The sequence below is a fragment of the Colletotrichum abscissum genome (genome assembly GCF_030869225.1).
Source record: "Colletotrichum abscissum strain IMI 504890 chromosome Unknown Scaffold_5.1, whole genome shotgun sequence".
NCBI lineage: Eukaryota > Fungi > Ascomycota > Sordariomycetes > Glomerellales > Glomerellaceae > Colletotrichum > Colletotrichum abscissum.
Window position 1 is genome coordinate 908,024 of NW_026850431.1, and position 25,871 is coordinate 933,894.

General features: G+C 51.0%; 11 protein-coding genes across 11 annotated transcripts; 4 read left to right on the forward strand and 7 right to left on the reverse strand.

Annotated features, from left to right (window-relative positions):
* Positions 1-732: 732 nt before the first annotated feature.
* Positions 733-1,860, forward strand: CABS01_02803 (alcohol dehydrogenase GroES-like domain-containing protein; the record flags this gene model as incomplete). Its single annotated transcript, XM_060536181.1, has 1 exon — positions 733-1,860. One exon carries the CDS (start codon positions 733-735, stop codon positions 1,858-1,860), a length of 1,128 nt encoding a protein of 375 aa, XP_060394093.1.
* Positions 1,861-1,939: 79 nt separating this feature from the next.
* CABS01_02804 (uncharacterized protein) lies at positions 1,940-2,617 on the reverse strand (the record flags this gene model as incomplete). Its single annotated transcript, XM_060536182.1, has 1 exon — positions 1,940-2,617. One exon carries the CDS (start codon positions 2,615-2,617, stop codon positions 1,940-1,942), a length of 678 nt encoding a protein of 225 aa, XP_060394094.1.
* Positions 2,618-3,421: 804 nt separating this feature from the next.
* Positions 3,422-4,421, reverse strand: CABS01_02805 (uncharacterized protein; the record flags this gene model as incomplete). Its single annotated transcript, XM_060536183.1, has 2 exons — positions 3,422-4,159; positions 4,227-4,421. The coding sequence occupies 2 exons, from the start codon at positions 4,419-4,421 to the stop codon at positions 3,422-3,424; spliced, it is 933 nt and encodes a 310-aa protein (XP_060394095.1).
* A 1,482-nt stretch (positions 4,422-5,903) lies between these two features.
* Positions 5,904-8,011, reverse strand: CABS01_02806 (uncharacterized protein; the record flags this gene model as incomplete). Its single annotated transcript, XM_060536184.1, has 3 exons — positions 5,904-6,402; positions 6,462-7,827; positions 7,921-8,011. The coding sequence occupies 3 exons, from the start codon at positions 8,009-8,011 to the stop codon at positions 5,904-5,906; spliced, it is 1,956 nt and encodes a 651-aa protein (XP_060394096.1).
* A 1,229-nt stretch (positions 8,012-9,240) lies between these two features.
* CABS01_02807 (uncharacterized protein) lies at positions 9,241-10,365 on the reverse strand (the record flags this gene model as incomplete). Its single annotated transcript, XM_060536185.1, has 1 exon — positions 9,241-10,365. One exon carries the CDS (start codon positions 10,363-10,365, stop codon positions 9,241-9,243), a length of 1,125 nt encoding a protein of 374 aa, XP_060394097.1.
* A 5,609-nt stretch (positions 10,366-15,974) lies between these two features.
* Positions 15,975-16,436, reverse strand: CABS01_02808 (uncharacterized protein; the record flags this gene model as incomplete). Its single annotated transcript, XM_060536186.1, has 1 exon — positions 15,975-16,436. The coding sequence occupies one exon, from the start codon at positions 16,434-16,436 to the stop codon at positions 15,975-15,977; it is 462 nt and encodes a 153-aa protein (XP_060394098.1).
* A 138-nt stretch (positions 16,437-16,574) lies between these two features.
* CABS01_02809 (uncharacterized protein) lies at positions 16,575-17,404 on the forward strand (the record flags this gene model as incomplete). Its single annotated transcript, XM_060536187.1, has 2 exons — positions 16,575-16,586; positions 17,204-17,404. 2 exons carry the CDS (start codon positions 16,575-16,577, stop codon positions 17,402-17,404), a joined length of 213 nt encoding a protein of 70 aa, XP_060394099.1.
* Positions 17,405-19,299: 1,895 nt separating this feature from the next.
* CABS01_02810 (uncharacterized protein) lies at positions 19,300-19,661 on the reverse strand (the record flags this gene model as incomplete). The annotated part of the gene is made up of 3 exons (XM_060536188.1): positions 19,300-19,383; positions 19,443-19,554; positions 19,621-19,661. The coding sequence occupies 3 exons, from the start codon at positions 19,659-19,661 to the stop codon at positions 19,300-19,302; spliced, it is 237 nt and encodes a 78-aa protein (XP_060394100.1).
* A 1,160-nt stretch (positions 19,662-20,821) lies between these two features.
* Positions 20,822-21,187, reverse strand: CABS01_02811 (uncharacterized protein; the record flags this gene model as incomplete). The annotated part of the gene is made up of 1 exon (XM_060536189.1): positions 20,822-21,187. One exon carries the CDS (start codon positions 21,185-21,187, stop codon positions 20,822-20,824), a length of 366 nt encoding a protein of 121 aa, XP_060394101.1.
* Positions 21,188-22,562: 1,375 nt separating this feature from the next.
* Positions 22,563-23,300, forward strand: CABS01_02812 (cholera enterotoxin subunit A2; the record flags this gene model as incomplete). Its single annotated transcript, XM_060536190.1, has 2 exons — positions 22,563-23,044; positions 23,096-23,300. 2 exons carry the CDS (start codon positions 22,563-22,565, stop codon positions 23,298-23,300), a joined length of 687 nt encoding a protein of 228 aa, XP_060394102.1.
* A 1,675-nt stretch (positions 23,301-24,975) lies between these two features.
* On the forward strand, positions 24,976-25,580 carry CABS01_02813 (uncharacterized protein; the record flags this gene model as incomplete). The annotated part of the gene is made up of 2 exons (XM_060536191.1): positions 24,976-25,266; positions 25,323-25,580. 2 exons carry the CDS (start codon positions 24,976-24,978, stop codon positions 25,578-25,580), a joined length of 549 nt encoding a protein of 182 aa, XP_060394103.1.
* Positions 25,581-25,871: the final 291 nt, after the last annotated feature.

The window sequence follows — 25,871 nt, forward strand, 5'->3', positions numbered from 1 at the left end:
CGAGCCGAGCGTATATATATCACAGTGCACGTAAGCACTTCTGCTGCCTCTACCGCTGTCTTCACTTATGGACAGTGACTTCAAACTGATTCTTCTTCGAGCTTGTGATGATTCTGCCATGATGCTATTGCAACTACAGTGTTTTGTTATACTACCATATGTCAGTCATTACCTTCCCCCTCCACTACGTCTGATCGACGACCCGCGCGATCAGCATCCATGAGCTACAGGCGCTTAGAGGTGATTAACCTTCTACGGCATTCATCATTGAGATTAAGATCTGATGATCTCTTTATACCAGGGATGGGCGTTGCCCGAATATCTCATCTCGGCACCCCAGGTTTCAAGCAATGTTATCAGGCCCTCAACCACCCGTATGAGTCCGACGGCTCAATGTTACTTTGGTGCGCAGCTCAGAAGAATTAAGGTTACGACGTCGCCTTCTCCAAGACCATCAAACTCGGCAAATCCATGGTGAACCATCGGATCCGACATCCTACCTTAGCCCAGCATAGTCGGCCTCGGACCGCCTTGGATCCGGCGGGGGAGGCTAAACAAACTTGAACCATTCAAGGGTTCGACGTCATCACATCTTTGACGACACCATACGAAAGACTCATCAATCATCAGAAGAGAAGCACACCAACTCAACTACGAAAAGACCAACAAACCATTGCCTTCACTCAAAACCTTGCCAGCCTGATCGAAACTCAATCACCCAAGCCCGCAAAGATGGCTACCACAGAGATCCCCAAAACAATGAAAGCAATCCGCGTAACATCCTTCAACAACCCCTACGAAATCCAAATAATCCCCGTTCCCTCTCCCACCTCTCTAGCCCCTCACGACCTCCTCGTCAAAATCGCAGTCGCATCCTACTGCCACACAGACAGCATGGTCTCCTCCGGCATCTTCGCCACATCCCTCCCCTGCACCGCATCCCACGAAGGCTCCGGCACCGTCGTCGCTGTCGGCTCGGCGTCCGCATCCTCAGACTTCAACTTCAAAGTAGGCGATAGAGTCATGTGCGGTCTCCCGCTTCACCCGTGCGGATCCTGCTTCGACTGTACTTCTGCACCAGAGACCTTTCGGCAGTATTGCAGCCGCATCGAGGGCCACGTCGGGGTCCATGTGGACGGGTGCTTTGCGGAGTATGTCAAGGTCGACGCGCGATCTACCGTGCCGATCCCGGATGCCGTCTCGTTTCTCAGTGCCGCTCCGCTGGCGTGTGCTGGACGGACGGTCTGGAGGGGTGTGGTGCAGGCTGGGCTGAAGGAGGGCCAGTGGCTTGCGATCCTGGGGTCAGGAGGCGGGCTAGGTCATTTGGGGATTCAGATTGCCAAGGCTTTGGGCTTGCGCGTCATTGGCATCGATGCGCGGGACGAGGGGTTGGAGTTGACGAGGACGAGCGGCGCGGATGTGGTTCTTGACGCGAGGAAGAAGAAGGAAGATGTTGTGAGGGAAGCGAAGGATGCTGCGAATGGAGGGGAGGGTGTAGATGCCACGCTCAACTTGTCTGATGCGGATTCGGCTGCGGCTCTGGCTTGTGCGGTGACAAAGATGCATGGCACGGTGGTGCAGATTGCGCAGCCTGATGAGGTGAAGATCCCGTTCCAGGAACTGGTATTTCGGGATGTGAGGGTGAAGGGGAGTTTGCTGTGTTCAAGGGAAGAGAGCGTTGGGTTGATGGAGCACGTTGCGAAGAATGGGATCAAGCTCAAGACGAATGTCTTTCATGGTTTGGACAAGATTCATGAGCTTGTTGAGCTTGTGCACACGGGGCAGATGAGCGGCAAGGCTGTCATTGTGGTTGACGAGCAGCAGATGAAGGATGAGAAGAAGCTCGGTGCGAAGTTTTGATGATTGAATTAACGAGATCGCAAATGACCTCACTCTTAATGCTGATAATTATGATACAAATGCAATACCCATACGTAAATCATGACTCTGCGGAGCGGTTGTGGTTGACCACGTCCCTCCTTTCCTTATCCCAGGGGCTTCCACCACGGTTCGTCGGCGTATCAGGCGAGTGGCTCACAATCTTGGTATCGACTGGAGACTGCCTGGGTTTCTCATTGCTCTTGCTGGAACTCGTGAAGAACCCTTGGATCTTGGACCCAATGCCTTCTCCCGAACTGCCACTGCTTCCAGAGGTACTAGGACCGTTACTCTTCCCAGTCAGTGCCCCCGTCAATGTACTCGACCCAGGCGTCATAGAAGGACCATGCGTCTCAATCGCCCGGGTATTCGAGTTTGCCCTTCCTGGTCCGCCTCCAATCTCCCCAGCGTCAGAGGGGAACTTGTCCTTGGGACCCTTGGGAGTATCACGGTCGGCGCTGCTGCCGCCTCGATTGCCGGTGCTCAGCTCCGCGCCACCGGTGGCACCCGTGTTGGTGCCGATGCCTGCGCCGCCGAGGCCATTGTCGCGTTTCGCGTCGGCGGCTTTCTTGCGCTGCTCTGCGACTGCGTCGGAAGACGGGCGGGAGTTATCTGTGTTATTTGCGATTTGTTGGGCAGGGTCGCCTGCGGTTGCAGAGGGCTTGCGGACGTAGTAGATGCCGCCTCCTAGAAGGGCTGCTGCGCCCATTAGGGGGACTGCGTAGTTTTGACGGGACATTATGTGAAATTTGTTCGAGGTGTGAATTGTGAGTTGTGTAGTTGTGGTGATTTGAGGTAGCAAACTTCCTTCGTAGAAAAATTGATTGGAAGAAGGGTTGATGGAGGTAAGGTAAGGGAGGTGAGTATGGATTCTGTCCAGCTTGTATCAATGAGCAAGCTCAGAGCTCAGCTTTGTTTTGCTGAGCTACCTGTGACGAGTCCATGGCATCATCCAAAGACCAGCTCTTTCGCTCCATGGTGTCTCATGCGAGGCGTAAATCGATGACAGCTTCTCATGTGGGCAATGACATCAGCATATGGTGCGAACGGTCCGCGCTTGCGGAGCTACTAGACGTTCCATAACCGATCGGCAGGGACCAACTTGAATGATGAGGCCATGATTCGTCAATGGGGTTAGTCGCAGATTAGTCGCGGCCCATTCTCCAGAGAATGAGCTAGTGAGACATTTCCATCTGTGAACTGGGGATGAGGCTTGGTTCGAAATGGTGTGGTTGTTCAAGTGGAAAAACTTCTGCTCGAGAGGCGTACTCATGTCCTACGGGACGACAAGCAACCCCATGCTCTCTGTGTGGCAGAGATCAGATCGGATCGGATCGGACGCAGTGGACCGGTGCCGATCGTCACATTGCCGGCCCCAAGTGGGCAATCTGCGGGTTCTTGGCTCCACGCTCCACCCAGGAGCTCCGGTTTCTCTCCCGGACCGGCGCGGCATCGGATCGGATCAGAGTTCGATGCTCTTATTCAACCAGACGCAGGAGAATCATCACATTTTCTCTATCCCTGGGTATCGCCAGTAATCGACTCAAGCCCCTCTCTTCAACCCAACACCCTGCTCCTCCATCCAACTCTTCCTCATTCCCAGTCGTCTCCTCAACACCATACACCCAGCCCCCGCAACTGAAGCCGCGAAACAAAGCGCCTGCAAAATCACAAAGCCCGTCCCAAACCGCCCATTGACATCCCCCTCCAGACCCCTCGGCCGGTTAACATATTCCTTCAGCAGCATCCCGTTCCCTCCCAACGTAAACGCCGGCAAAAACGCCGCAGCCGGCAACATAAACCAGCACCACCCGCGATACCGATCCCAAAACACCGGCGGCAACGCCTCAATCTCCGCTCTCGTCCCGCGCGGACACGGACACACGCGCTTGATACATGAGAAGTAGCACTGGCATCGCAACCAGCTCGGCCGCACGGCGATGAGCAGCTCCGTGACGAAGAGGTAGGATACCACGACGAGCGCATATACGAGGGCGATGTTGGCTGTCGCGGTGGGGAGGATGAGCCACGATTTGCGAAAGGCGCTGAGGAAGGGGTTGTTCTGGCAGGCGTCTTGGGCGAAGTGGTAGCATGCCCATTCGGACTCGGGGAGGCGGAGGGCGTGAGCGACGGCGCCGAAATCGTAGGGGAGGTGAGGGGATGAGTCGAGAGTGCCTGCGAGGGATTTGGATGGGTAGGTATAGGCGAAGGAGGCGGCGAATTGGTGCATTGTTACGAGGTAGGTGTTTGGGTTCGTTTGTGATGCGATGATGCCGTCGAACTGTGGGTTCGTGAGGGTCAGTTTATGTTGAAGAGTTCGCGATGATCAAGGGGAGCCTTCTGCTTACCTCCACTGTAGCGAGGCTCGACAGCCCAAGACGTTGGGCACCGTTGCTGTCACGGATTACCCAGGTGCCGGCCGTGAGAGTCAAGATCTGGACGAGAGCGACGAAGAGGGCGAAGATGAACGCCAAAACGAGCAGCAACGGGCGCATGAGATGCCGCCGACCAGGTGAGACTGGCTCTGATGGTGAATGATCCATTTCGGTGACTTTTTTACCTTCAGTCGTGTTCGATCCAGATTGTCAAGCTCTTTGTTTCGCTGCCTGCGATGTGGTTGATGCAAAAGCCATCAACACTTGGAACCCCAGCGTTTACGACGCAGACGAAACTGTGAAGGCGCCGGTAGAACTGATAGTTTTAGCCTCAAGGGATACGGGAGATCTTAACTGATCATCTTTTGGCTGGTAGGGTCTCAGTCAGCTTCAGCTCGGGGGCTGTGCTGCAGCGACGGAGTTCCTCGCGTCCTAAAAATGGTCATCCCAAACAAGCGTCGGGAAGGATTCTTAGTTTATTGGCCAAGTTCAACCATGCGGTTCGTATTTCGTCTTGTTCAAGGTGATCATGGCGCCTTCAATCAAAAAGATCAAGATATGAGTTGTGTATAAGCAGGCTCATAAGACTTGCTGATCATTATCAAGATGGATGATTCGTCGCGATGTACATGTGCGAGTGGTTCCCGCCACCGTTTGGGAGACCTCCCTGCCATTGCGCTGAGCGACCTAAATCGCCTCATTGCGGAGATCCGCTTTAGCATGTCAATGCCGCTCACATTGACTCACAAAATATGAATGATGTTTGCCTCCCCCTCACGGATGAACTTCCCATGGCCTCGTATTCACTTATAAGAATTGACATTACGCAACATTCAGGCGTGAAATACCAGAAATTTGGAATTACATCAATACCTCGCGAGGCTTTTCAAAGTAGCACCCGTTGCTACAGCTAGGCTGCTCTCGCCAGTAAGGATCTCAATTGTCGCAACGATTCATGAGTACCTTACTTACACAACGACGACGTATCCCGCCTCAAACGAAATATGCCCAGTCGTATCTTCTATATAATAGATCAAAATGGCTTGAGTTGTCATTGACACTTATAGAACGGCTGGTACATTTTGCGCCAATAGTGCCATTGAACGGGGACAGGTGAGTCGTCCGGGCAGCTGTGCCTTGAACCTGGTGGAGCTTTCATTTAAGCTTACTGCCAATGCGGAAACTTACAGCAGGCTAAGATAGGCGTCATTCATGTGAGTTTCACAGCGTTCAATGCCTGCTAGATTGAAGCACGCCTCATGTTCGAGACTTCCTATCAATCTCGAAATGAGATGAGCATTCTCGCGATATAGCGGTATGGATAATTGGCTTTCAAGGTGTATGGTGACGCCAGCTCAATGCAGATGTAATCGCTTACAAGAAAACACACGCTCTCATTTGACATCACGATGAACGCCCCCAGCTCGTGATCTCCTATGCTATCTCAACGGCCCTCATCTAGAGCAAGACGTGTCGAAATAGAGCTTAAGATTTTCAAGAAGACGGAAACGTGTTTATTACAAGGGTTTCAATGGATATCTCGTCTCAAACAACATCCTTTTTGCCGCTCACCAGGGCGGCCGCGGAAGTTCCCCTTTACCATCTACCGGCCAATCATTACATAACTCCTAAGAGCTACGAGAAAGACTCTCACGACGTCTTCCACTTCTCAAAAGACTTAAACACCGCCAACCCACAAACACCCGCCGTCCACCACCCGTCCCTCTCCAACGGCACACTCGGCCCAACATAGACCTGCCGCGGATGAACCAGCGCCATCTTCGCCAGATCCAGCAGCTTGACAGAGTTCCGTGACAACAACGCCCAAACATCGTCGAACAAGACCGCACCGAGCACCCTCACAGTGCCGTCGAACTTCCAGTCCCGCCTCATCGTCGGTCTTCCAGCTGCATCTCGAGACGGCCTCCTCTCCCTCGTGGACGGATCCCTGTCCTCCCTATCCTCGTCATCCGGCTTGGCTAGCAAGACAAAAGAACCCAGGTCGCCGCGGGGAATAACCGGTTCCGCGTCATCTTTGACTGGGTGCAAGTATGAATCGATGGACGCCTTGTCCGCGACCAGAAAGACGCCTCCGCTCAGAGTCATGAAGCCCTCGCACGCCGGAGACTTGCTATACCCCTGATAATGTCTGTCCACTTTTCAGCAACCCAAGCTCACATCATACTCCCAATCAGCGGGGTAACTCACCTCTTCGCTGCCTCGACGTCGCCCTCGGGAATCCCATGCTCCCGCCCATCAATCCATCTCACCTTGCACATGGGCTTCACATCACCAGCCCCATCAACACCCTCTCCCCACGCCGTAACATCATCCTTGAACTTCCCAAGAAACGCCTTCCACTCCTCATCAGAATGCTCATACGACACACGATACCCAATATAACCCCAAACCCTGAACGGTCGATGAGTCGCCGTCTGCATAATCCCCTTCACACCAGCAATCCACGGCTCATCACCCACCTCCGGCACCGCCCCTCGCAACTCCCTCCTCGCCTGCTCATACTCCCTCATCTGCGCCCGACACGTTGCCTCCAAACCCCTCGGATCAGACAAGGCCGGCACCTCCCTCCCCAGCCTGACATTCTCCATCGCGCGTTGAACCTGCGCCGACCGACTGAGATACCGGCACCGAATCCCGTAGATCCTGGAGCGGAGCCGCATATCATACGGATACGCCGTCATCGGCTCCCGCCCGTCATACCCGTTCCAATTATCCCTCAGCCTCGGCGCCGCAGAGGTAAGAGTGCGGAGGGTATACCCCCACAACGGCACCATAATCTTCGTATCCGCCTTGTTCGTTATCTCGGTGAGGTCGTGAAACCGGTCCAGGATCTCCATTTGCGCCGCAGACGCCGGGCCATCGGACACGGGTGTGGTCTGACGCAGCTGGAGCAGAAGAGCCTCTTTCAGCTCCCCTATCCGCGCCATTACCCACGCGTGCGCTCTTGCCGCTATGGTACTGAAAAAGTCCACGATATACTCCTCCCACAGCGCCGTCACGCTCACCGGACCCCCGCGCCCCTTTTCCCTTCTATACGCATTCAGCGCCTTCTCAAAGTCGTGACACGCATTCCAGACACCATTACACCCCTTCCGCATCCTCTCCTCATTATGCGGGAGGTTAAGATACTCAAACGCATCCACTACAGCACATAGATGCTGACACGTGCGCTGAATGTTATCCAGCTCATGCAAACCCTTCTGGTGCCACCTCGCAATCGACATGGGCGGCGCGCCGCAGAGCAGACGGGTCTTCATGTGGTGCAGATCGCGATCGCACTCCGTGCTCGTCGAGGTGACGATGGAGAGCATGTCGCCGAAGCCCGAGACGGTGGTCATGGCTCTGTTCATGAAGGAGTCTGCGCGGATGGAGCAGGCGTTGTAGGGCGCCGGGGCCCAGTCGTTGTAAGGGCGTGCGCAGAGCGTCTTTTCGTCTTCGTCTTCTGGCGGTGGGAGTGATCGCGTTGCGGGTTTGCCGCTGAAGAGGTGGCCTGTTCCCATGAGGAGGAAAGAGAATTTGACTACGAGGTTTAGAGGGAGGGCGTTGACGTCGCCTAGAAGATGGAGAGGTGAGTAATGGTGTTGTAAATGTTTGGTTCTGGGAGATGATTGTGAGGACATTGTCACAATCCATCAGTAGCACCTACCGATCATGACGAGATGGGGATGTAAGTAATTAGGGTTGACGACGTCTATCCCCCTCGGGATGTTCATCGTTTCTGCGGAACGCCGAGACATGTTGACGACTTGTTTCAGTGGCGCTCAGTGAAATGAAGCAAAAGCGAATCGTAATTGAAAAGTAAGCGAAGAAAAGAGTGAAAATAGCGTCAAAGACACTCACTTTATAACCGTCAGCGACGTCCAACACGTCCAAAACCAACACCAAATGTCGGACGTTGGAACGAGAATCCTACAAGCCCCGCCATTTCTGCCTGCTGAAGCCCTGTCGCCCCCGCCGAATGAGCGAGGTCAATTGAGACAGGGGCAAGCCGGGGCGTCGGGAGGGAGAGGCATCTTAGTGGCCCCGGTAGCCTGGAATGTATGCTTAAGCGGCCCTAAACGGGCACCGCTGCCTGGGTGAGAGGCCGGGGCGGAGGATCTAGATTTCGGGGATAATCCGATGTTATTTGTGTGTGAGTGTGGTTGCGAGAGGCTAATGAGTGAGGCGAGAGATGTTTCTTATTGGACATAGACGTGAGTGTGTGAGCGTAGTCACAGTAACGAATAGCATCGCCAGAGTCCACTACATCTGACCAGGAATTGTCCTATACGCTGAAGAAGGGCATCTCATTGTCCTGAGAAACCTGCATAATCACAGTCATCCAGTTCTGTTTTTGGGACACCGCTGTTTGCTGTTGGCAAAGTTCAGCTCTTAAAAAGCGGCGTTCAAAATCCGCCACAGCTCTGTTTCCCTAATCCTCAGAGCTGCTTTAACTTGGGGGCTGTTAGAGCGACGGCAACCACCTCAACTTGGTGGCGGGGCCGTGAAGATTTCCAAAAAATATATGAGACGAGGGAAAGTGTCTAAGTAAACGAAGTGAACTCAATTGAGGGTGTTGTCGGCCCGATGTTCCATACGGGTGTTGGGGAGTCTTCGGTTTTGAATAAGCATGAAGGCAAATGAATCACATAGTCAGACTCGTATGTCTCCAAACAATGCGTAGGTGCTGATCTATCGTCCCGTCGCGTGAAAAGCCGTAGCATATAAATGTCTATAAGTCATCATAAAACCCGGCCTAGTGTAGAATTGATTTCGATTATATTGATTTGCAGTAATTGCATAGTAACGCTCTCTAGAGTATTGCCTCTCGAAAGCTCTTCAAGGAACCGACTCAAGCGGGTCGAGAGCTTCCATAACCCATCCCTACATGAACTCCAGCGCTACAATAAACACAGTAAACCACAATAGGTATATCCTGACATACAAGAAAAGACGAGGTCAACAACACTCTCAAAAACCTCCCTCGTCACCTAAGAGGCCACCCTTCCTTCTCCCGGTATAGTGGCGGGCCCGGCATGTCGCCCTCCATCTCAAACACCTCGTTGGTATCGGGCAACTCCTGAGGCCTCTCCATCGTCTCCATCTCCATCACCGTCGTCGAGTCAAGCTGTGCCGTCGTCGTCGGTGACCGCGGCGAGTGCAGCGCCTCGTCACCCACGACCGTAGTGCCCGTTCCCGGCCTCGCCGTGCTGGGTGACATGATATCCAGAGACGACTTCCCCACCGGCGCTTTATGTGCCATCGTCGGCGCCACCGAGTCCGATTTCGAGTCGCTGTCTGCGCTACCGCCGTTCTCGCCCGCTGCTGCTATCTTTTGTGCGTGCCGTCTCTTGCGTCGTCGCCAGAGGAGGATGAATGCCAGCAGCGCCAGCACGAGCGTCCCCGCCACCGACCCAACCGCGATCGCAATCGTCGTGCCAACTGAAATACCCCCTCCCCCTCCGTCCGATGACCCAGTGTCCGATCCGGCTGGTGTACTCGTCGCCGTCGCCGTCGCAATCGAATTACTCCCCGTCTGCGCCCCCGTCGTCGCAACCGTCTCCCCTCCGCTTCCCGTAGCTGTAGCCCCTGTATACGTCGACCCCGGCACCGTCGGATCCGTCTCCAAAATACTCAAATCCGAACTCGCCCAGCGCACCTGCACCGCATACACCAGCGCCAGCTGCGAGGTCGGCTGATTATCGCTATTGTAAAACGACGTCGTCGGGATCGTGGAAATACACTTGCTGTACCCGTAGCTCTTGGTGTCGGTATAACAGACGTACCCCGTCGGGCAGCACAGCCGCGGGGTCTCGCCGACCGTGACGGGCCCGCCCATGCCGACGGCGCCGTCCTTTGAGGTTGCGAGCGAGGTCGGGAACGCGCAGCCTTCGGTATAGCCTGATGGGCAGATACCGGGGGAGTAGTAGCCCCAGCTGTAGTCGTTGACCTGATGCCATGATGTGGGCATGCATACTACGCTCGAGAGGGGCGGCGTGATTGTGTTTGTCCAGTAGAGGGAGTTGCAAAAGTCTGGCGTCGCGAAGACGGTCGTTAGAGGCGCCGCGCCTCGTTGGGTTGTCATTGGATTCGGATCGGACGTCGTCGTCATTTGGAGTGCTGTGTTCTGTATGTACCTTGGGTAGGGAAATATTGGCCTCTCCCCCACGCGCTGCTAGGAATGGCAGCGGACCGATTACTGCTGCTCTTCTTGCTCCGACAAGAAGATGAAACTAAGAATCAATTCAAGTCAAGGGTGTCTCGAATGTATGTTCTGGTTCTTTCGTATCCTTTTTCGAGTTCGGACCCCTTTACTCCATATTCTGCCTTACAGATCGCAAAACGATTGCAGAACCGTGGTCTTGGCCTCGTGGGATGGTCCCGTAACTGTTCCCCCAAAATCCCCGATATCGAAGGGTCCGTTGGGGCAGCGTGAGCAACGTGTAGTGGGCCGCCCGGTGGGATATCAGCAGTCCAGTCTCGAAGAACGCGGGCGGGAGATCTTCCAAGACGCAATACACGTAAAATTTCGATCAACGTTGAAGAAGAGTCCAAGTTTGACCGAATAGGTAGGGCAGTAAAGTTAAGATGGTAAATTGGCAGGAAAACAGGAGCACAGATTTCCCAAAGAGTAAACAGCACTGGACACAATACTTCTTGGACAGACTTCCCAGCTATCCGATGGCCGGGGACACCAAGGGTTTCGGGACGGGGACCGTCCCACCCCCTCCTTGCTAACAGAACTGCAGTCTACAATACTGTTAGTGGACTAGTCCGCGGACAACAGAGACGGTCTGAAGCAAAAGAAAGGAAAAAATGGTCCAATTCCATTCCTTGGTCTTTGGGAGGCCTTCCTCTCTGGGCGGGCGCGCGCTCCGAGCGCGAGTCATAATCGGGGGCGATCAGGGGACGGCTCCACCGCCGTCATAAGTGTCGTAATAATGTTCTGGATTCCCAGTCATCCCCAGTGTTGTGCACTCTTGTCCGTGTCAAACTGGCAGTGTCTTGTCCCTCTGGTGCTAGCCGAAATAAAGACTCGAGGTGCCGCTAACCGCTAGTTGCCCGCGCTTGTTGTGCGAGTTACTTAGTTGACTTGCTTTGCAACACTGTTTAACTCCATCGTTTTGCATTACTAGAGGATTGCCGCAGTACATATAGACGCTACCCTGCCCTCGAATTCCGTACTATTTAACCTTAACCCTTTTTATAAGTTACCTATCCTTTCTTCTATTTTACCCTCTCCCTTAAAGGATTACTAAAATCGTAATTTTAATAGCTTATTAATAAGTTAATATTATTATCTAAAAATAGGTAACTTATTTTTATATATAAGCGCTAGGAGTTTTATTATTATAAAAATAGTAGTAGATATATTAGAGTACTTAAAAAAGCTTTTTAATAAACTTTTAATACTATTTAAAACGATTATTCTCGAGTAATAAAAAGAAGCTAAGGTACTATATTAACACGGCCCTATCTATCTTATTAATATTAATAATAGTCTTTTTAATATAAAATATATTATTAATATTTTATAGTTATGTTATTACGCTTTATAAATCGTACTTAATATTAATAAAAATTCTAGTATTATTTCTTAGTTCGTCTCTTAGTTTTTTTATTAAAGCTATTATCGTAAGGTTAGTTTAGTTATTAATATCTTAGTAAGTATTTTAACTTAACTCAGAGGCTCTTATAGCCCTTAAAAAGAGGCTTTTAAAGGACTTATAATTAGACTTTTTATTTATTATAAGCGAAACTATTATAGTTAAAACTATAGTATTACGAACCTCGATAGTAAGTAGTTAATAATATAGTTATTTTTCTTTTATAGCGAGCTTAAAAAAGTATCTTAATTTAAGTACTAAGTAAGTATTATACTATTTTATTAAAACTATATTCTTATATTTATAACTTAGAAAGAATTAACTTTCTTTGATAATAAGGTACTTAGACTTGCTTGCAAATGGTTCAGATCTGCAAGAGAATGCGATGGATACGAGTTTTTCCGCGTCGTGGTCAGTGGTTTGATTTTCTGCCCTCTCTGGAGTCTCTGATGGTCAGTTTACCACCTACCTATCTGTGCCATTTACCCGAGACAGCGAAGAACGGCAGCATACTTGACGTCAGGTGGCGTATGAACCGCTGTCTAGTGTCTAGTGTATCAATTGGCACAAGAACGGTCCTTGACCGATAGCAACGTCGGCCACCGTGCCGATAATCACTAATCCGCAGGCAGGTTCCTCAACTTTACCAAGATTTAGCCAATTGGCCGACTACAGAAACTGGATCGTGGTCGTAGGCGTGGTAGGCACGTGAAATTCAATGTAACGTTAATAAAACGCTAACAGATGAAGACCACCCTTCATCCCAGCTGGTTTCTGGTTTCTCTGCTCAGGTTACCCCGTCGGCGTTTTGTGATTTTCCAGCAATGCCGTTTTATTCTTTTCGGTGGAATAGTCGCCTATGAGTACTTGTGAAGGTGTCAACTGATGGCTGGAGAAATCCGGAAATATGGGAAAATCCCAAACGTGGCTAAGCGGCCAAGCCAAAAAGCAACCGATATGATGCCATGCCCGGGCCCGTGAGCGGGCTCGAATTCCAGGCCGGGCCCGACTTGCGCTTCGCCAGCTCGCGTAAAGAATAATCCCACGACTCCGGAAGCGAGTAATTCATAATAACAGCCGCACTTATGACATCCATAGAGAGTGGGAATACCGCATGCACGGCACGCTCCTATATGAACCCGTGTGACCCTCTTCCCGTCGCAGAATCGCAGCCACGCCCAGGATATGCAAGGCACGCCAAACTTCAGAGGCTATTGAACTCTGTCCCCTTCTCCGTGGATCATCCAATCATTACTTTTGACACCCATCTGTCAACTCAATTCGGAAGAACAGAGTGGATGGCTTTCTCAGGAGGTGGGGGGGCCAACCAGGCCAGGCCGAGCTCAGCTTGACTTTTCCTTTCTGTCTCAGTGTTTTTCTGCCCACTTTCTGGAGGGGCGCAGCAGGCAATCCCTGAGACTTTTTTCACAATGGAGTTTTGCGGATGGAGATTCTGGCATTGTGCACAGCCGCCATTGCGACTACGTAGTAGCTCGGCTTTTTCTCCCGCGGCTTTCTCAAATTCTGCTGCTCTTCTCCATCGGCATCCCTGGTGGGCAGTGGTGGCCTAGGCTGGCACAACTGGCTGGACCTTGCTGGAGTCCTGCGGCTGTGGACAAGTTGGACATGGCAAACCTGCAAGGCTGGGCCAATTCCATTTTCGATGAAATGGATGATGGAGCAGAACAGAAGCTGTCCTTGTCTTGGCTTTCATGCGGCAGCGTGTAACAAGCGACCAGTCTGTGAGTGGGTGGGTGGGATGTGCACGCGAATGGGCAGCCCTACCAGGCGAAACCTACCGTGTCCAGACGAAATGGCAGAGAGATCTTTCGACAGTTACACCCGCCAGAACAGGGAAAGCAAGAAGGCAAGATGTTTGAAAAAAAAAATGCGTTGTTGAATCGGCACAAACCAAATTCCCATCCATGGAGCCCCTCAGCAACAAAATAAGTGCCTCGTGGCGGAATCGAACCGCCGATCTTCTCATGTCACTAGGTACTAGTGAGACGCTATACCACTTAGCCAACAAGGCGATATTTGGGTGGTCCAAATTGTAGCTGTTGTAGTGTCGCGCCAGCTCGCGGACTCCGCTCGAGCTGCAGCGCATCGCGACCTCAACGACTAGCCAAGAAGCAGGCGCAGCCGAGCGCGTTGCTCAAAGGCCCTTCGTACCGAGAGCTATGTCTTATAGTATCAGCTTGTGTCGCCTATTTCCCGTCATCTTGGTTTCCTTCTCGTCGTTAGTCTTCGACTCGTCTCTGAGGCCCGCAAACTGCAGCCTCGATATTGACATGTTGAGAAGGAACATGGCGAATAAGATCCCATACCCAGTAGTAATTGCTCGCGGCATAAATTTTCTCCTTTCCTATTATGTCTCATCATCGTCGGATGATGGCCCTTGCTTCATGTTCGTCGAGTCGAGACCGAGTCCTCTTCTTTCAGCGGGGTGAGGCGACTATCAAGCCTTATTAGCAAAGGTCCGGATACCCCTAAATCAGGTATTGCTTTTTATCTGAGTCTCATCTTTTTCCAATTTCCTGAATTGGATGGCAATGAGACTGGCTCTTCTAGAATTTTCCGTGGGTGTTTTAATTGGGGTTTCTTTTCTTTTCAGGGGTGAGTCATTTCCCTCCTAGACGTTGGTCACAGTGGATTGGTATTTGAAGGCAGCATTCAGGATTACCAAATCCCTGGCGAATCTATGCAGATAAAACTTGGGAAGGAGTCCGTTTCATGAATCACTTGACGCGTAAGAAAGCGGCTGCGTCGGTGTTTACATGTCGGTTCGCGTACGTCACGTGGTGGCTACCCGTGGTGGCGGTAGGAGAGAGGTATGGCAGGCGCGGCCGGGACGTTGATGAGAAACCGCAACGGTATACCTCTTCGGCTAACACCACTTGACAGAGGGATATAGGTCTACTCATGGCCAATCCTGTCACCAACGGCAGCAGGCGCCTCACAGGCCTGTGAGGTCAGGTCAAACTGCCGTTTGGCGGGATGGTTACGGGCGAGCCTGATCGACTGGCTTAGCCTACGCTAGGTTCGAGGTTCGAGTCCCAGCATGAGCACCAGAGATGTAGCCCCCAGTTCAGCACCGGGGGGGTGAACTCTTTTTGGTTCTTGTGAGTAATTGGGCCTAAACTTCGTGATTGCAGGCTTGATATCTTGACGTTTCGTCGGCTTGAGAGTCAAGGCAGTAATTCGTTGAAGTGCAAGAAGTCATCCATGATCTTTTAGTACGATTGATGGGTTTACTGACCAGAAGACAAGATTCAAGTCGATATGGTGCGGCCAAAGGGCGCAATAATGAGGGCAGATTGGTGGCTGTCTCAGACAGGCAGTGACCACCGCGAACGCATTGATATGCTAGTCTTCCCGAATTGAAACGGGGGCTTTTGAGGGACTACTAGATCAACCCTATAAATAGGTAGGAATAGACATGTTTCTTTTGCTATGAAATCCATCATTGCTGGTCATTTACCAAAATAGGGATCAGGATGGCCATGTCATGAGTGGATAGTTGATGGAGTTGTGGATGGATAGGTCGTGGGCAAACGGAAAACTCGAGTCTTTCTTACCCTAAGTATATTTGCAGAAGTTTCATGAACGTGAGTAGCGTGTTCTGCAATATTCATACTGAAAAAGGCAGTGCAAGCGTCGCCATCCAGAGGCATATTCCCAGCATCAACACGCACTTTCTTAGCCGTTGGCAGGTATCATGCGGTTGAAACAAAAGTGTTGGCATTTATCACAAGGTAGATGGATGTGACTCTTGTGAGTCTTAAACCGGATCTTTGGTCTTAGCAGCGTTGATCTTGTGGACCTGTTTCACAGAAGGGACAAAAGCATGGAGCATTTCCTTTATCAGTAGCGCTGCCTGATTAGGCCTTTGTTGAAAACGCGATGTTGTGAATTCTGTTGGTCTGTGAATATCCCAAGGCCTTCATTTAACCTTGCTATCCCCATGCATCCAAGCGTTGTTCAGATCTTGAAAAGGTTCAAGACAACAGATTGCACGGTGGCATGATGGCGGCCTATTCAAGGCTCCTCTGAACCTGCCCACAATCCAAGTGAAGTATGTGCAAGTCCTGTCACCCCGTGATAGCTCCTTCCTTCAAATCTGGCCCTCGGCGGTCTCAGCATTCTCAGCATTCTCGAGCTTCGGCTTGATATCCTCGGCAGTGGTATCCTCCAGCTCCTCCTTGACCTTGGCAGTACGTGCCTTCTTCTTGGAAGGCGGGCCCTGCTTCTCAGCATTATTGCCGTCCTCCTCATCGGAAGGCGTCTTCTTCTTCGGGGTGCGCTTGACACGAGCCTTCTTGACCGGAGTACCGTCCTCGTTGGTGGCAACAGCGCCGCCGCCAGTGAACCAAGTCGGGTGCTTGTTGACGGCCGCGGTGACGCGCATGCGGGCGGCATTGGTGCTGGCGGAGCCAAGCTTGGCGGCAAGAGCGTCGTAGTCAAGAGCAGGACGAGCCATGAGCTCCATGATGGCGATCATGAGCTTGATCTCGGACTCAGTGCAGTCGAGGCCAGCGGCGGCAGCACCGGCGTCAGAGTTCTTCTTAGGAGGCATGGTTGTTTGTCTGAGGCTGATGTTAGCTAGGTAAAGTAAAGAGCATGTGAGCGGTAGGTATAACAAAGAACTAACAGTGGTAAGAGATGTACGAGCTGGACTGATGAATGAGGTGGATAGAGTTGGCGAAGCAGTTGCATGAAAGGCAAGGTGAGTGTGATGCGCCGAGTTGAAAAAATTGGCAAGGCTGGGTGAGAAGGAGAAGCCTTTTTGTAGGTGAGAGAAGAGAAGCAAGATGGAAGAAGGAAGAAGGGAAGGGGCACTGACCCTGGGAAGAGCAACAGATGGAAGGAACAGCTTCTGCCTCTCAAGGCAGGTACATCTCCAACTTTAGTACAAATGGAAGGAACTTTCCAAATGGGCTTTATCTTGAGATCGAGGAGGCAGGCGCACTCTCGGCGGCATTTCCTCGAACTACCTTACTTCAACACAAGCTTGCTTACTGGGTTCCTGCATAATGGCTTGCGCTCCGCGAGTTTCTTCGCACTTAACTTGGGTAGGTTCACCTGGCTTCTTCTGCCTTCTCGTGGCCCTGGCTTATCCTGCAGGAGCCACCAGCTCGAACACGGAGCTACCCTCGTCGACTCCCGACCATTCAGCAATCTCATCCCTCCACATCCTGCCAGTAGTATAGTCTCAGCAGTATCATCACTCGCCCCTTCTCCTCCGGCAATTCTATTGCCAACCGTGATAGGAACGCTTGTGAAGCCGACAGGTAGCTTACTTTGATCAATGACTGGAAAGTCGCTAACCCCAGATATCTCCAGCCTCTCCCATTTCTCATCACACCGTCGGTATTCAAGCAGCTTCTCCGTCAATGCTGGCACGTCAATGTTCTCAGCGGTGACTCCGCCATCGACAAAGACGACGAGGTCCTATTTGCCCTCATGGACGACGAAACGATCGCGCAGCGCTTCGGCACGACCAGGCCCGTTGACGAAAAAGCTGAACTCAACAAGGATGGCTAGCCAAACGTCATCAGGTCGTAGCTGGAGGTGTAGGTGTTGCTCCCAGGCTAGGACAGTGCTAATGAAGCCGTTTCTAGAGGCTACGATGGTGTCTTTTTCTACGTCGGAGACGGATGTTTGAACCGAACCCCGCCCATTTACATCGTTTTGGAAAGGAAAATGTTGGTAAAAGTCTCGAGATGGCGATGGTTTTCGGTGCGATTGCCTACGACTACATCGTGGGGTTAGGTTGTATTATGGTTGGCATCGGGGTCGGGGAATATTTCTTCTGAGCGTTGAATCAGAAGTAAGCGGGCACACCCATGGGACTTGGAGTTTGTGGGATTTTCAACGACCTCGTACTCTATTTATATTTGCGTAAGGTAACAACACTCCGCTGCTGGTTCGTCGATGCCAAGAGCCTGTTGGCGGAGCTGATTTGCCAGAGACTCCCCACTGCTTTCCTCGTCTGGCTGAGCAACATGAGCTATGCAGCATAAGACCGTAATTTTCCATCTTGTGTAGATGCTTTGTGTACCGCCTTATGTATCACGGTGTTTCAAATTATCGAATATGAAGACAGCATAGGTCTTGATTTCCGGGTATTATGTGTCCCAAATCGCCCGCGTTTGAAATTTGCATTGAGTGCCCATTTAGCCTCACATTGATTCTCTGCTTATACTCGGAATAAACGTTAGTAAGTCAAGTCAGGTATTTGCTTCACGGCTTAAATTTCGCGATAAACAGCAAGTGCCGTGGGCAGACAAAATGCTGTTGTCCAAGAAATGCAAGATTAGGTTTCAAGCACTAGATGTGATATATGACTGTCAAACGGTGTGGAGTGGCAACCGGGTTCCGTCCCACTTTCAGGGCAGGTTTCGTGAGACTTGGCCCTGGAACAGTTAGCGTTAAAACGACCATGGAGAATTTCTCAAAGTATGGGGAGAAGCGACAGCGAACTCAGAGTTTGTAGCTTATCATGTGGTTGAGATCACTTTGTTTTAGCGTTGGTGAAGCCGGGTGTTCAGAGTTTGGCACGGCCATGGAAAACGTGGGAGCTGTGAGAAATTAGGCTAGAGGCCAAAGCACCATCGTCACCCCTGAACAGGAGGGCCTCTTGATTAAACCTAGAATCAACGTCACAGCATCGAAAAGTGACACATCTCTATCTCAGAGCGAGTTGACTGGCCGTGAGAAGTTCAGGGGTTACATGGGGGCCTTTTTCGTTGTGATGTGTAGGGAATGTCAGCTTGTGGTAAGCTCATGAGCGAGTGCTTTCCTTACTCCAGTCAAAGCCCAACAGTTGCCCCACATTAGCATAACCATTATACAAAGAATACCTCAGGCACATCCAACAACGTTGAAGAGTGGATGGCATGTGGCGGTGTTCCTTGGAAGCAAACGACTGGAACGTCATATCATAGTTGTCAGGCCTCGCCGGTCAGACCTCGTCGGTGAAGGGATAGCTCAGGGGCATAAGGAGGGGGACTAAGCAACAAAGGAGCAGCTCAGGCATATATAGAGCGCTAGTAGTACACCTCGAGGGAAGGGCAGATTTCAGTAATTCATCTTTTAGACCCTAACAGCAGTTGGCCTCTGTGAGCTTCTTCCTTGTGTCACACACCTATTGACAATAGTTGACGAATCAGTATCGGAACAATCTACATTCACCAATAAGACAGGGACACTGTGGACAACTTGGGTGCTTGAAGAATTTTACTTCATTCTATCAAAGAATCGAGTTGAATTCTAGTGAAGATATGAGCTAACTGACAAGAACTCCAAGTTGCTTCAGGTAGATGTCACAACACCCGTCGCGTATGATATCCCAAATGCAAGGCCCAACAGCCTCGAAAACTATGTGACACACCTCCGCAATCCCACCTTACGCCACCATCCTTTGCTCTCTCGATAGATCAGAAGTTGCAGGTGGATGTGCTCTGCTGGCGACAGCATTGGCTGAAGCCGAAAAGTCCTACTTCAAGAGCGCACTCGTGTTGCTAGTCCCACAGGGTTAGCTTCAGTCTTGACTGCAAAAAGTATACGATCCGCTACTTACACCCTGCATGTTACCCTCAGAAGCCTGGCAACATCTCTCAGTCTGATCGTCCATGGGAACAACCTGGTCCTGATCGTTGCTGACGCAGCAGTAGATCGTCTGGGCTGCGGCGCTGTGAATAGGTGTTTGTGGTTAGTCATATTGAAACCAAATGAGATGAGGTGAAGCATAGACGAACCTGGCAGCGAAGCAAGCGGCGATGAGAGTGGCGACACGCATTTTGATAGTGTATGATTGGAAAGAGGTTTAAGTGAGTGTGAGTCTAATGAATGTGGTGACGAAGAGAGAGTGCTGGTAGATTGGTAATGACTATTGCTGAGTGACAGCAACGGGCGAAGTTGAGAGCATATTAATATCTGAGAAGATACACATGTATGTTTGTTCGTGCTGTAGGAAGCTTTTCTTACGGCTTGCTTACACGCAGCTTTGCTCAGCCATGTAAACGGGTTTTACGAGCTTGGCAGATTCAAGTCGGGAAGACCGGGCTAAACGCATCGTACCACAACGACCGACTCGTGAGCTATAGTCTAGTACACATACGGCAGGACTTAATTAAACATTCAATACAGTGTTGGGGTAGACCAAGTGATCTACACTATACAATTACACAGATCATAAATAGTATCAACCGAAAGCGAAACCCAGCCTGCCAATGACGACGTGTGTGGGGCGTAGGGACTTTTAGGGTTCCAACTCTTCGGGGTATTAAGATGAACCGCCATATAGGCTCTTGAAACCCGGTCCCTGGCAATTAAATGTGGAACTCGCCTTGTTGCTTCAGAATTAAGGTTGGCCGAGAGTCCGACATCGTTACCGACAAGAAATCTGACACATGAGCCAGGAATAGACTTTGGGCAAATGCTAGCACGTGGACGAGTTTTACGCGCTTTCAGGAGTTTGCGCTTGTTTACAGTATATGAGAATCGCCGACCAAGAACTGCAGGAGTTGCCCGGGCGAAAAGCTTGCGGACTTGCGGATGAGGAGTTGGACCCGACTGCCAACTAAACATCTGATCGACAACCCAGAAGCCGCGGTCTTACCACGGCCCTGCCGTTGCTCTATTAAATGAAGTAGATGCGCAATGCCTCGAGCTAGACCTTTTTGGACATGGAAGGTATATCGACATCATACGAGACAAACCTAGCTGCAGTGATGCGCAAAGATCGACTGACGTGCATCGCTTTGTAAGGCTGAACTCGCGCGGGTTACACCGTCAGCGCCTCAAGTGTTCTAGAAGACATATGCATGACACCACTAAGGCACTTCTCTGACCTAACAAAAAATTTAACGACTTCGCTCTCGGTCTATTTCCGTGCCTTTTTTCTACAACAGGAAACTACCGACTGAGCAACATTTTAACTTTGCCAATTCGCAAAGCTCACAAGTCACAACCAAGCACGCCCCGGCAGAGTTTAGTTGCTAGTTCCTTGGCCTCTTCCTCGGTAGCGAGGAACTGACCCTCTCCCTTATCCCAAGTGAGTTCGGTTATCGTGGCATGGCGTTCACCGGTAGGTTCCGTTGTGTCGCCCGCCCCCGTCGCCGCCAAGACGACATTCATGCGAAACTGTTCGTCCCCGGTCCAGCTCCTGTGCAAATGCACCACGAAGTCGCCGCGAGCGTCCGGCTCATCTGCGCGGCACATCCAGCGATCTTCCATTTGCGATGGCTTGAAGCCTTTGAGGAGCTTCTCGGCGTCGTTGCGAGAGACGCTGAGGTTCCAGGTGGTGGTGGCGGGGTTCCTCATGGTTGGTGATGTTCTGATGGATGTTCTAATGGATGATCGGGTGAGTCTGACCCTTGTGGTTGATAGCGGGCCTTGTGGCAAGTCTGAATAAGGGATAACGTGGGGCGTAAGGTGACGGCTAGAAAGTGGGATGTGGGAGATTTGAGATGGTAACAAGAATAAGGGTATTGCTCGATTTTGACTACTTGGGACGATGGAAGAGAGTTGAAGTGGGTTTTGGGAATCTCGGATTAGACCCATCTACGTACGAGTCTTGATATACTTTTCGCCTACGCTAAAGCAGTCAGTCCTGGGTGTTGGGAACTCTGGCGGCATAATCTTCCTATTGTGGACTACAAGGCAGTCGGAAGATTTGCGGTAGGCCAGGATACGTGTGCGGCTTCTGCGGGATTGGAATCGGGGGCTGAAATATGGAAACCCGCTAGGGCCATCATATCAGGGGTGGTCTGGAGTATATCATATAGCACACATGATCTGGTCCAGGTCCAGGCTTATCAGCTCAGACCACAATCTAATCCACGCAGTATTGGACATTGTGCTGAGAGCTACTTGTTTCGTCATCCATGCCGTAAGGCTTTCCTATCAGCTGTGACTGACGTGTATCGTCCAATAGCCGTCGACCCCATCCTGGTCATGCTTGAAATCGTCTGATGTGAGAGAATGGGATTGCCATTTTCGTTAAGCCCGTCGAGGCTGTCTATCGGTGCCAAGAAACACTGCGACCGCCAAGGGCTGTCCGTATAGCTAAATACGAGACATGTCTCCGCATAGCTATGATAAAGTTTTGGGGGGTTAGGGAGGATGCTAACGGTGTTGAGGCCCTGTCAATATTGAAAGAAACGATTCATAGCTGAGTCGAGGTGTAATAAATTGTGTATGTTTAATTTACTTTCATAGGACTTTCCAACATTGGTCTAGTTGGCAATCTTTTGCGGCTTTGGCTATAGTTTGTGTCTGGTGACAACTCGTCTCGTCTTGACAGAGCCAAGCTGGAGTGCTCCGTAGAGGCTTAGACAGGAAAACTTGTATAGATTTCTGGTGCCGGCAGTTAGTCTCGGTCTCGGGATGCCCGTCATGTCCTTTCTCGACTTGATGGTGCTCGGCGACTAGAAGCCCGAACCGAGATCTCAGGTACGATGCTATCTTGAGACAGAAACACTGAGAATCATATGCGACATGGTAAGTATAAAGAAAGGATGACTTCTCACCAACTTACTTACACCTTGTATCACCATAATCATCACTCTCTTTATCAGCCCAACTACCGACCTCATCTCAATCTCTCATTGACTCCGGCTGCTTTTCAAGCCTTGTCTTACACTCTTTTCTCCTTCGTCAACAATTTTTCTTGCCATTTACACGGTTTGTCGTCAAGATGATATCCCTAAACAACTTTTTCGTTGTGCTTGTGCTCCAACTATGGACTGCAGTCTGCAATGCCCAGTTCAGCGTTTGGCGCGCCGATACCAGAACCCCTACCGAGATGCGCGCCGCCGGTCTCTTCGCCCCTAGAGGAGCCAGCCAGATCCTCCAAATCGTCCCCAACGTCAGTATGTACAACCACGCAGTCGGCGCCGACAATGGCGCCAGCCGCGATAATGACGGCTACGTCTCCACCACCGCCAGCGAGGACACCGCCGTCGGCTTCCTCACCAACATGTTCAACGGCAACGGCTACGTCTACGAGATCGCGGCCGCAGCCAACTTCATCCAGGTCTCCGGCACTCTGGGCGAGTTCAGCCCGTACCCCAACGAGCAGGAGTACGCGGCGCTCGGAGGCTTCAGCTGGGACCAGGTCATCCGCTGGAGACACTACACCAACGGCGTTGCGGACGGCGGACTGCAGGATAACAACGAGTATTAGGGCCGCATCTACAACGGCCTGAGACCCACCAACTCCATGCCCAGCCTTGCTGGCTTCCCGGCCGGTCACCGTGCCTGGACCTTGTCTCCTTGGAACGCGTTTGCTCAGGGTGGTGCAGGATGCGGCGGTGGTAACGCTGCCCGCACTCTATTCGTTCGCCAGGGCACTTGCAACCCCAAGGAGAGTGCCGAGACTGTTGCCAAGAGGTTCATTGATGAGAACTGCTGGGCCAAGGACCTTTGCGGTTAAATCCCGATGACCGGCTGTTCTGTGAGCTTTCGATTTTGGAAGGGCACTCTTATTTCTGCACTAGCCATGCCTGGCGAGGCAGAAGGGATTAGTCGAGGTTATTGATGTCCTGATTAACTCAGGACTTAGGGGATAAGAATGGAAGGGATAGGAATGGATTGAGGGAGGCCAGACAGTCTTTACCATTGCTGATATCTTGAGAGTCTCATTTGTCTTCATATGTCTGTCTTAAGATATTCAAAGATAGCTCGGACAACAAATGACATGTATCGTCAAGAAACCGCGTTTGCCCCCTTTGAGTATTTGTGATTCACGCTCATAATCGTTACCTCTTTCAAAACAGCCTAATGAATCATGATTTGCTCCTCAGTTACGGAGCTCCGAATTCTATGTAGGATCTCACCACAGGTAAGCCATTGGTGTGGAACTCCGGGGCTTGATTATACAAAATTGCGAGTGGCTATTGCCACGAGGCATACATTTTTGTGGCTGACCTTGAACACTAGAGGAGGCGTCTCAGATTCCACTTTCAGGGTTTGCATTATTCCGCAACTTATCGCCTGGTATCTAGGTAGTCCGCGACTGAAGAATAAGCATTTCCAGTCTTTCTTCAATCCGCCGTAACGAACCCCTAGCGGCCAAAAGTTCAAATCGATAGAAAAGGCCTTTCAAGATGATGATTCGCAAGGCTCGGGCGCCACCCGAAAGTACTTGCAAAGGCTCTACGAACTATCAGGTCTTCTGAAAAGCACACGAAACACCTCGACTTCGGAAGCTCATAGTGATTTCAACACCGAGAGATAGTAAAGGTACAAGAGAGGTACGCAAATACTATCAATTGCTATTAAAGAATATATGTTATCACAGACTTAGCACCAGGGAAATAATCACTATATCAGGCAAAAGGAGAGGCTAGTAAACATCAGGAAGGCTTCTAAGCCGGAGCAACCTAAGAAGCCCATATAAAAGTAGAAGCGCTTCGTTATCTGGGGCTTGCCTGGGTCGGGGAAGTCAGAGATAACTCTCATGTTTACTATCAAGCATCAAGGACAGTTTCGGGCCGAGTTTTGGATATTTGCCAGGAGCGACACCAACACAAAGATATAACATCTATGTGGTGTGAAATGATACTCCTAAGATTCGAGGATCATGATGCAGGGGAACTTGAGAGGGCGACGATCATCTCGTAAACGCGCAACTTTTCCGCTATTGCGAGCACCAGAGGCTTGCCGCTAGTGCTAGACAGTGCGTGAGCTCGCGTAGGCTTCCACCATCCGGTCCTGCGATACAACGGCAAATTGGTGGCGCTTTAGCCTTTTGATACAGCTGCCAAATCAAAAGCTCCAAGCTTGCCGCCGCAGCGCCACAGGGCGTTCAAACTTCATTTGAAAACGGCAATCCGGTCCCTGATTATGTGCTTATCAGGAGTTCCATCACATCCCCTTGATGACGCTAAAATCAGGGATGTCAGGTCACTTTTGGCTTGTCTCAAATGGCGATCAGCCGTTGAACCACCAGCACGGCACTTTGAGATTATAAGAGCAAGACAATTCCAGAATGACTTGTCTATTTCGTCTTGGCAACTCACACTCCTTCCCACTGTTTTCCATTCCCCACCTCATAACCTTTTTCTCTACACTCCTTCACGTTGAATCTCTTATCACATAACTCCACAATGGCCACCCCAGCTCAAGCTAATAACACCCACAACAACGGTCCCATCGACCACAACGACCTCAACGAATGGAAGGATCGTTTCAATGACGTTCTCGCTCGCCCTAGCGAGCACGTCAACTCGAAGTCTCCCGAGACTTCTCGACCTTGGCAGAACGGCTTTTTCGGCTGCTTCAACCCTATCGACCTTTGCGCCATCACTTGCTGTGTTCCTTGCGTGACCTTTGGTAAAACCCATCACCGTCTTCGTAAGAACGGCAGCCTCACGGGCTATGAGCCTATCAATACTTCTGTACGTCAATACAGCAAGGTACTTCGACGTTTGTGCTAAGCTGACTTGCTTCATAGTGTCTCATGTTCTGGGGTTCCACTTGCTTTGGCCTCCATTGGATCCCTCTCGCCCTTCAGCGCGCCAACCTTCGTGAGAAGTACAATCTCCAGGGCAGCTGTCTCGTCGATCTTGCTACTGCTTGTTGCTGTGGGTGCTGCGATCTGATTCAACAAGAAAAGGAGGCAGAGTTTCGCGAGGCTCAGACTGCTATCGCAAGCAAGGGCTACGAGGCCACAGCGGGAATGAGCATCCCCCAACCTGAGCAGAAAGTCTAAGAAAGATTTCATGCATTGATTACTAGGTAGATGTTTTAAGTCCGTTACGGGTTGATTGTGTATATGTCCTATTGTCACTTGGACCCTAGGGTGATTGACTGAGAGAGTGGTGATGTTCCATTTGCATGAGATAACCACATTAATGTATTCTTTCCAGTGGGCGGGTGCATGTTTTATCTTTCCCGCCTTTGCGCAGTCTTATTGGCGCTCTGTGAATCTAATCAGAGGTGGTACGTAGAGCAAAAGTACTTTCTGCAGTTAGGTACTTGATTAATTATCCCTAGCCCAAGT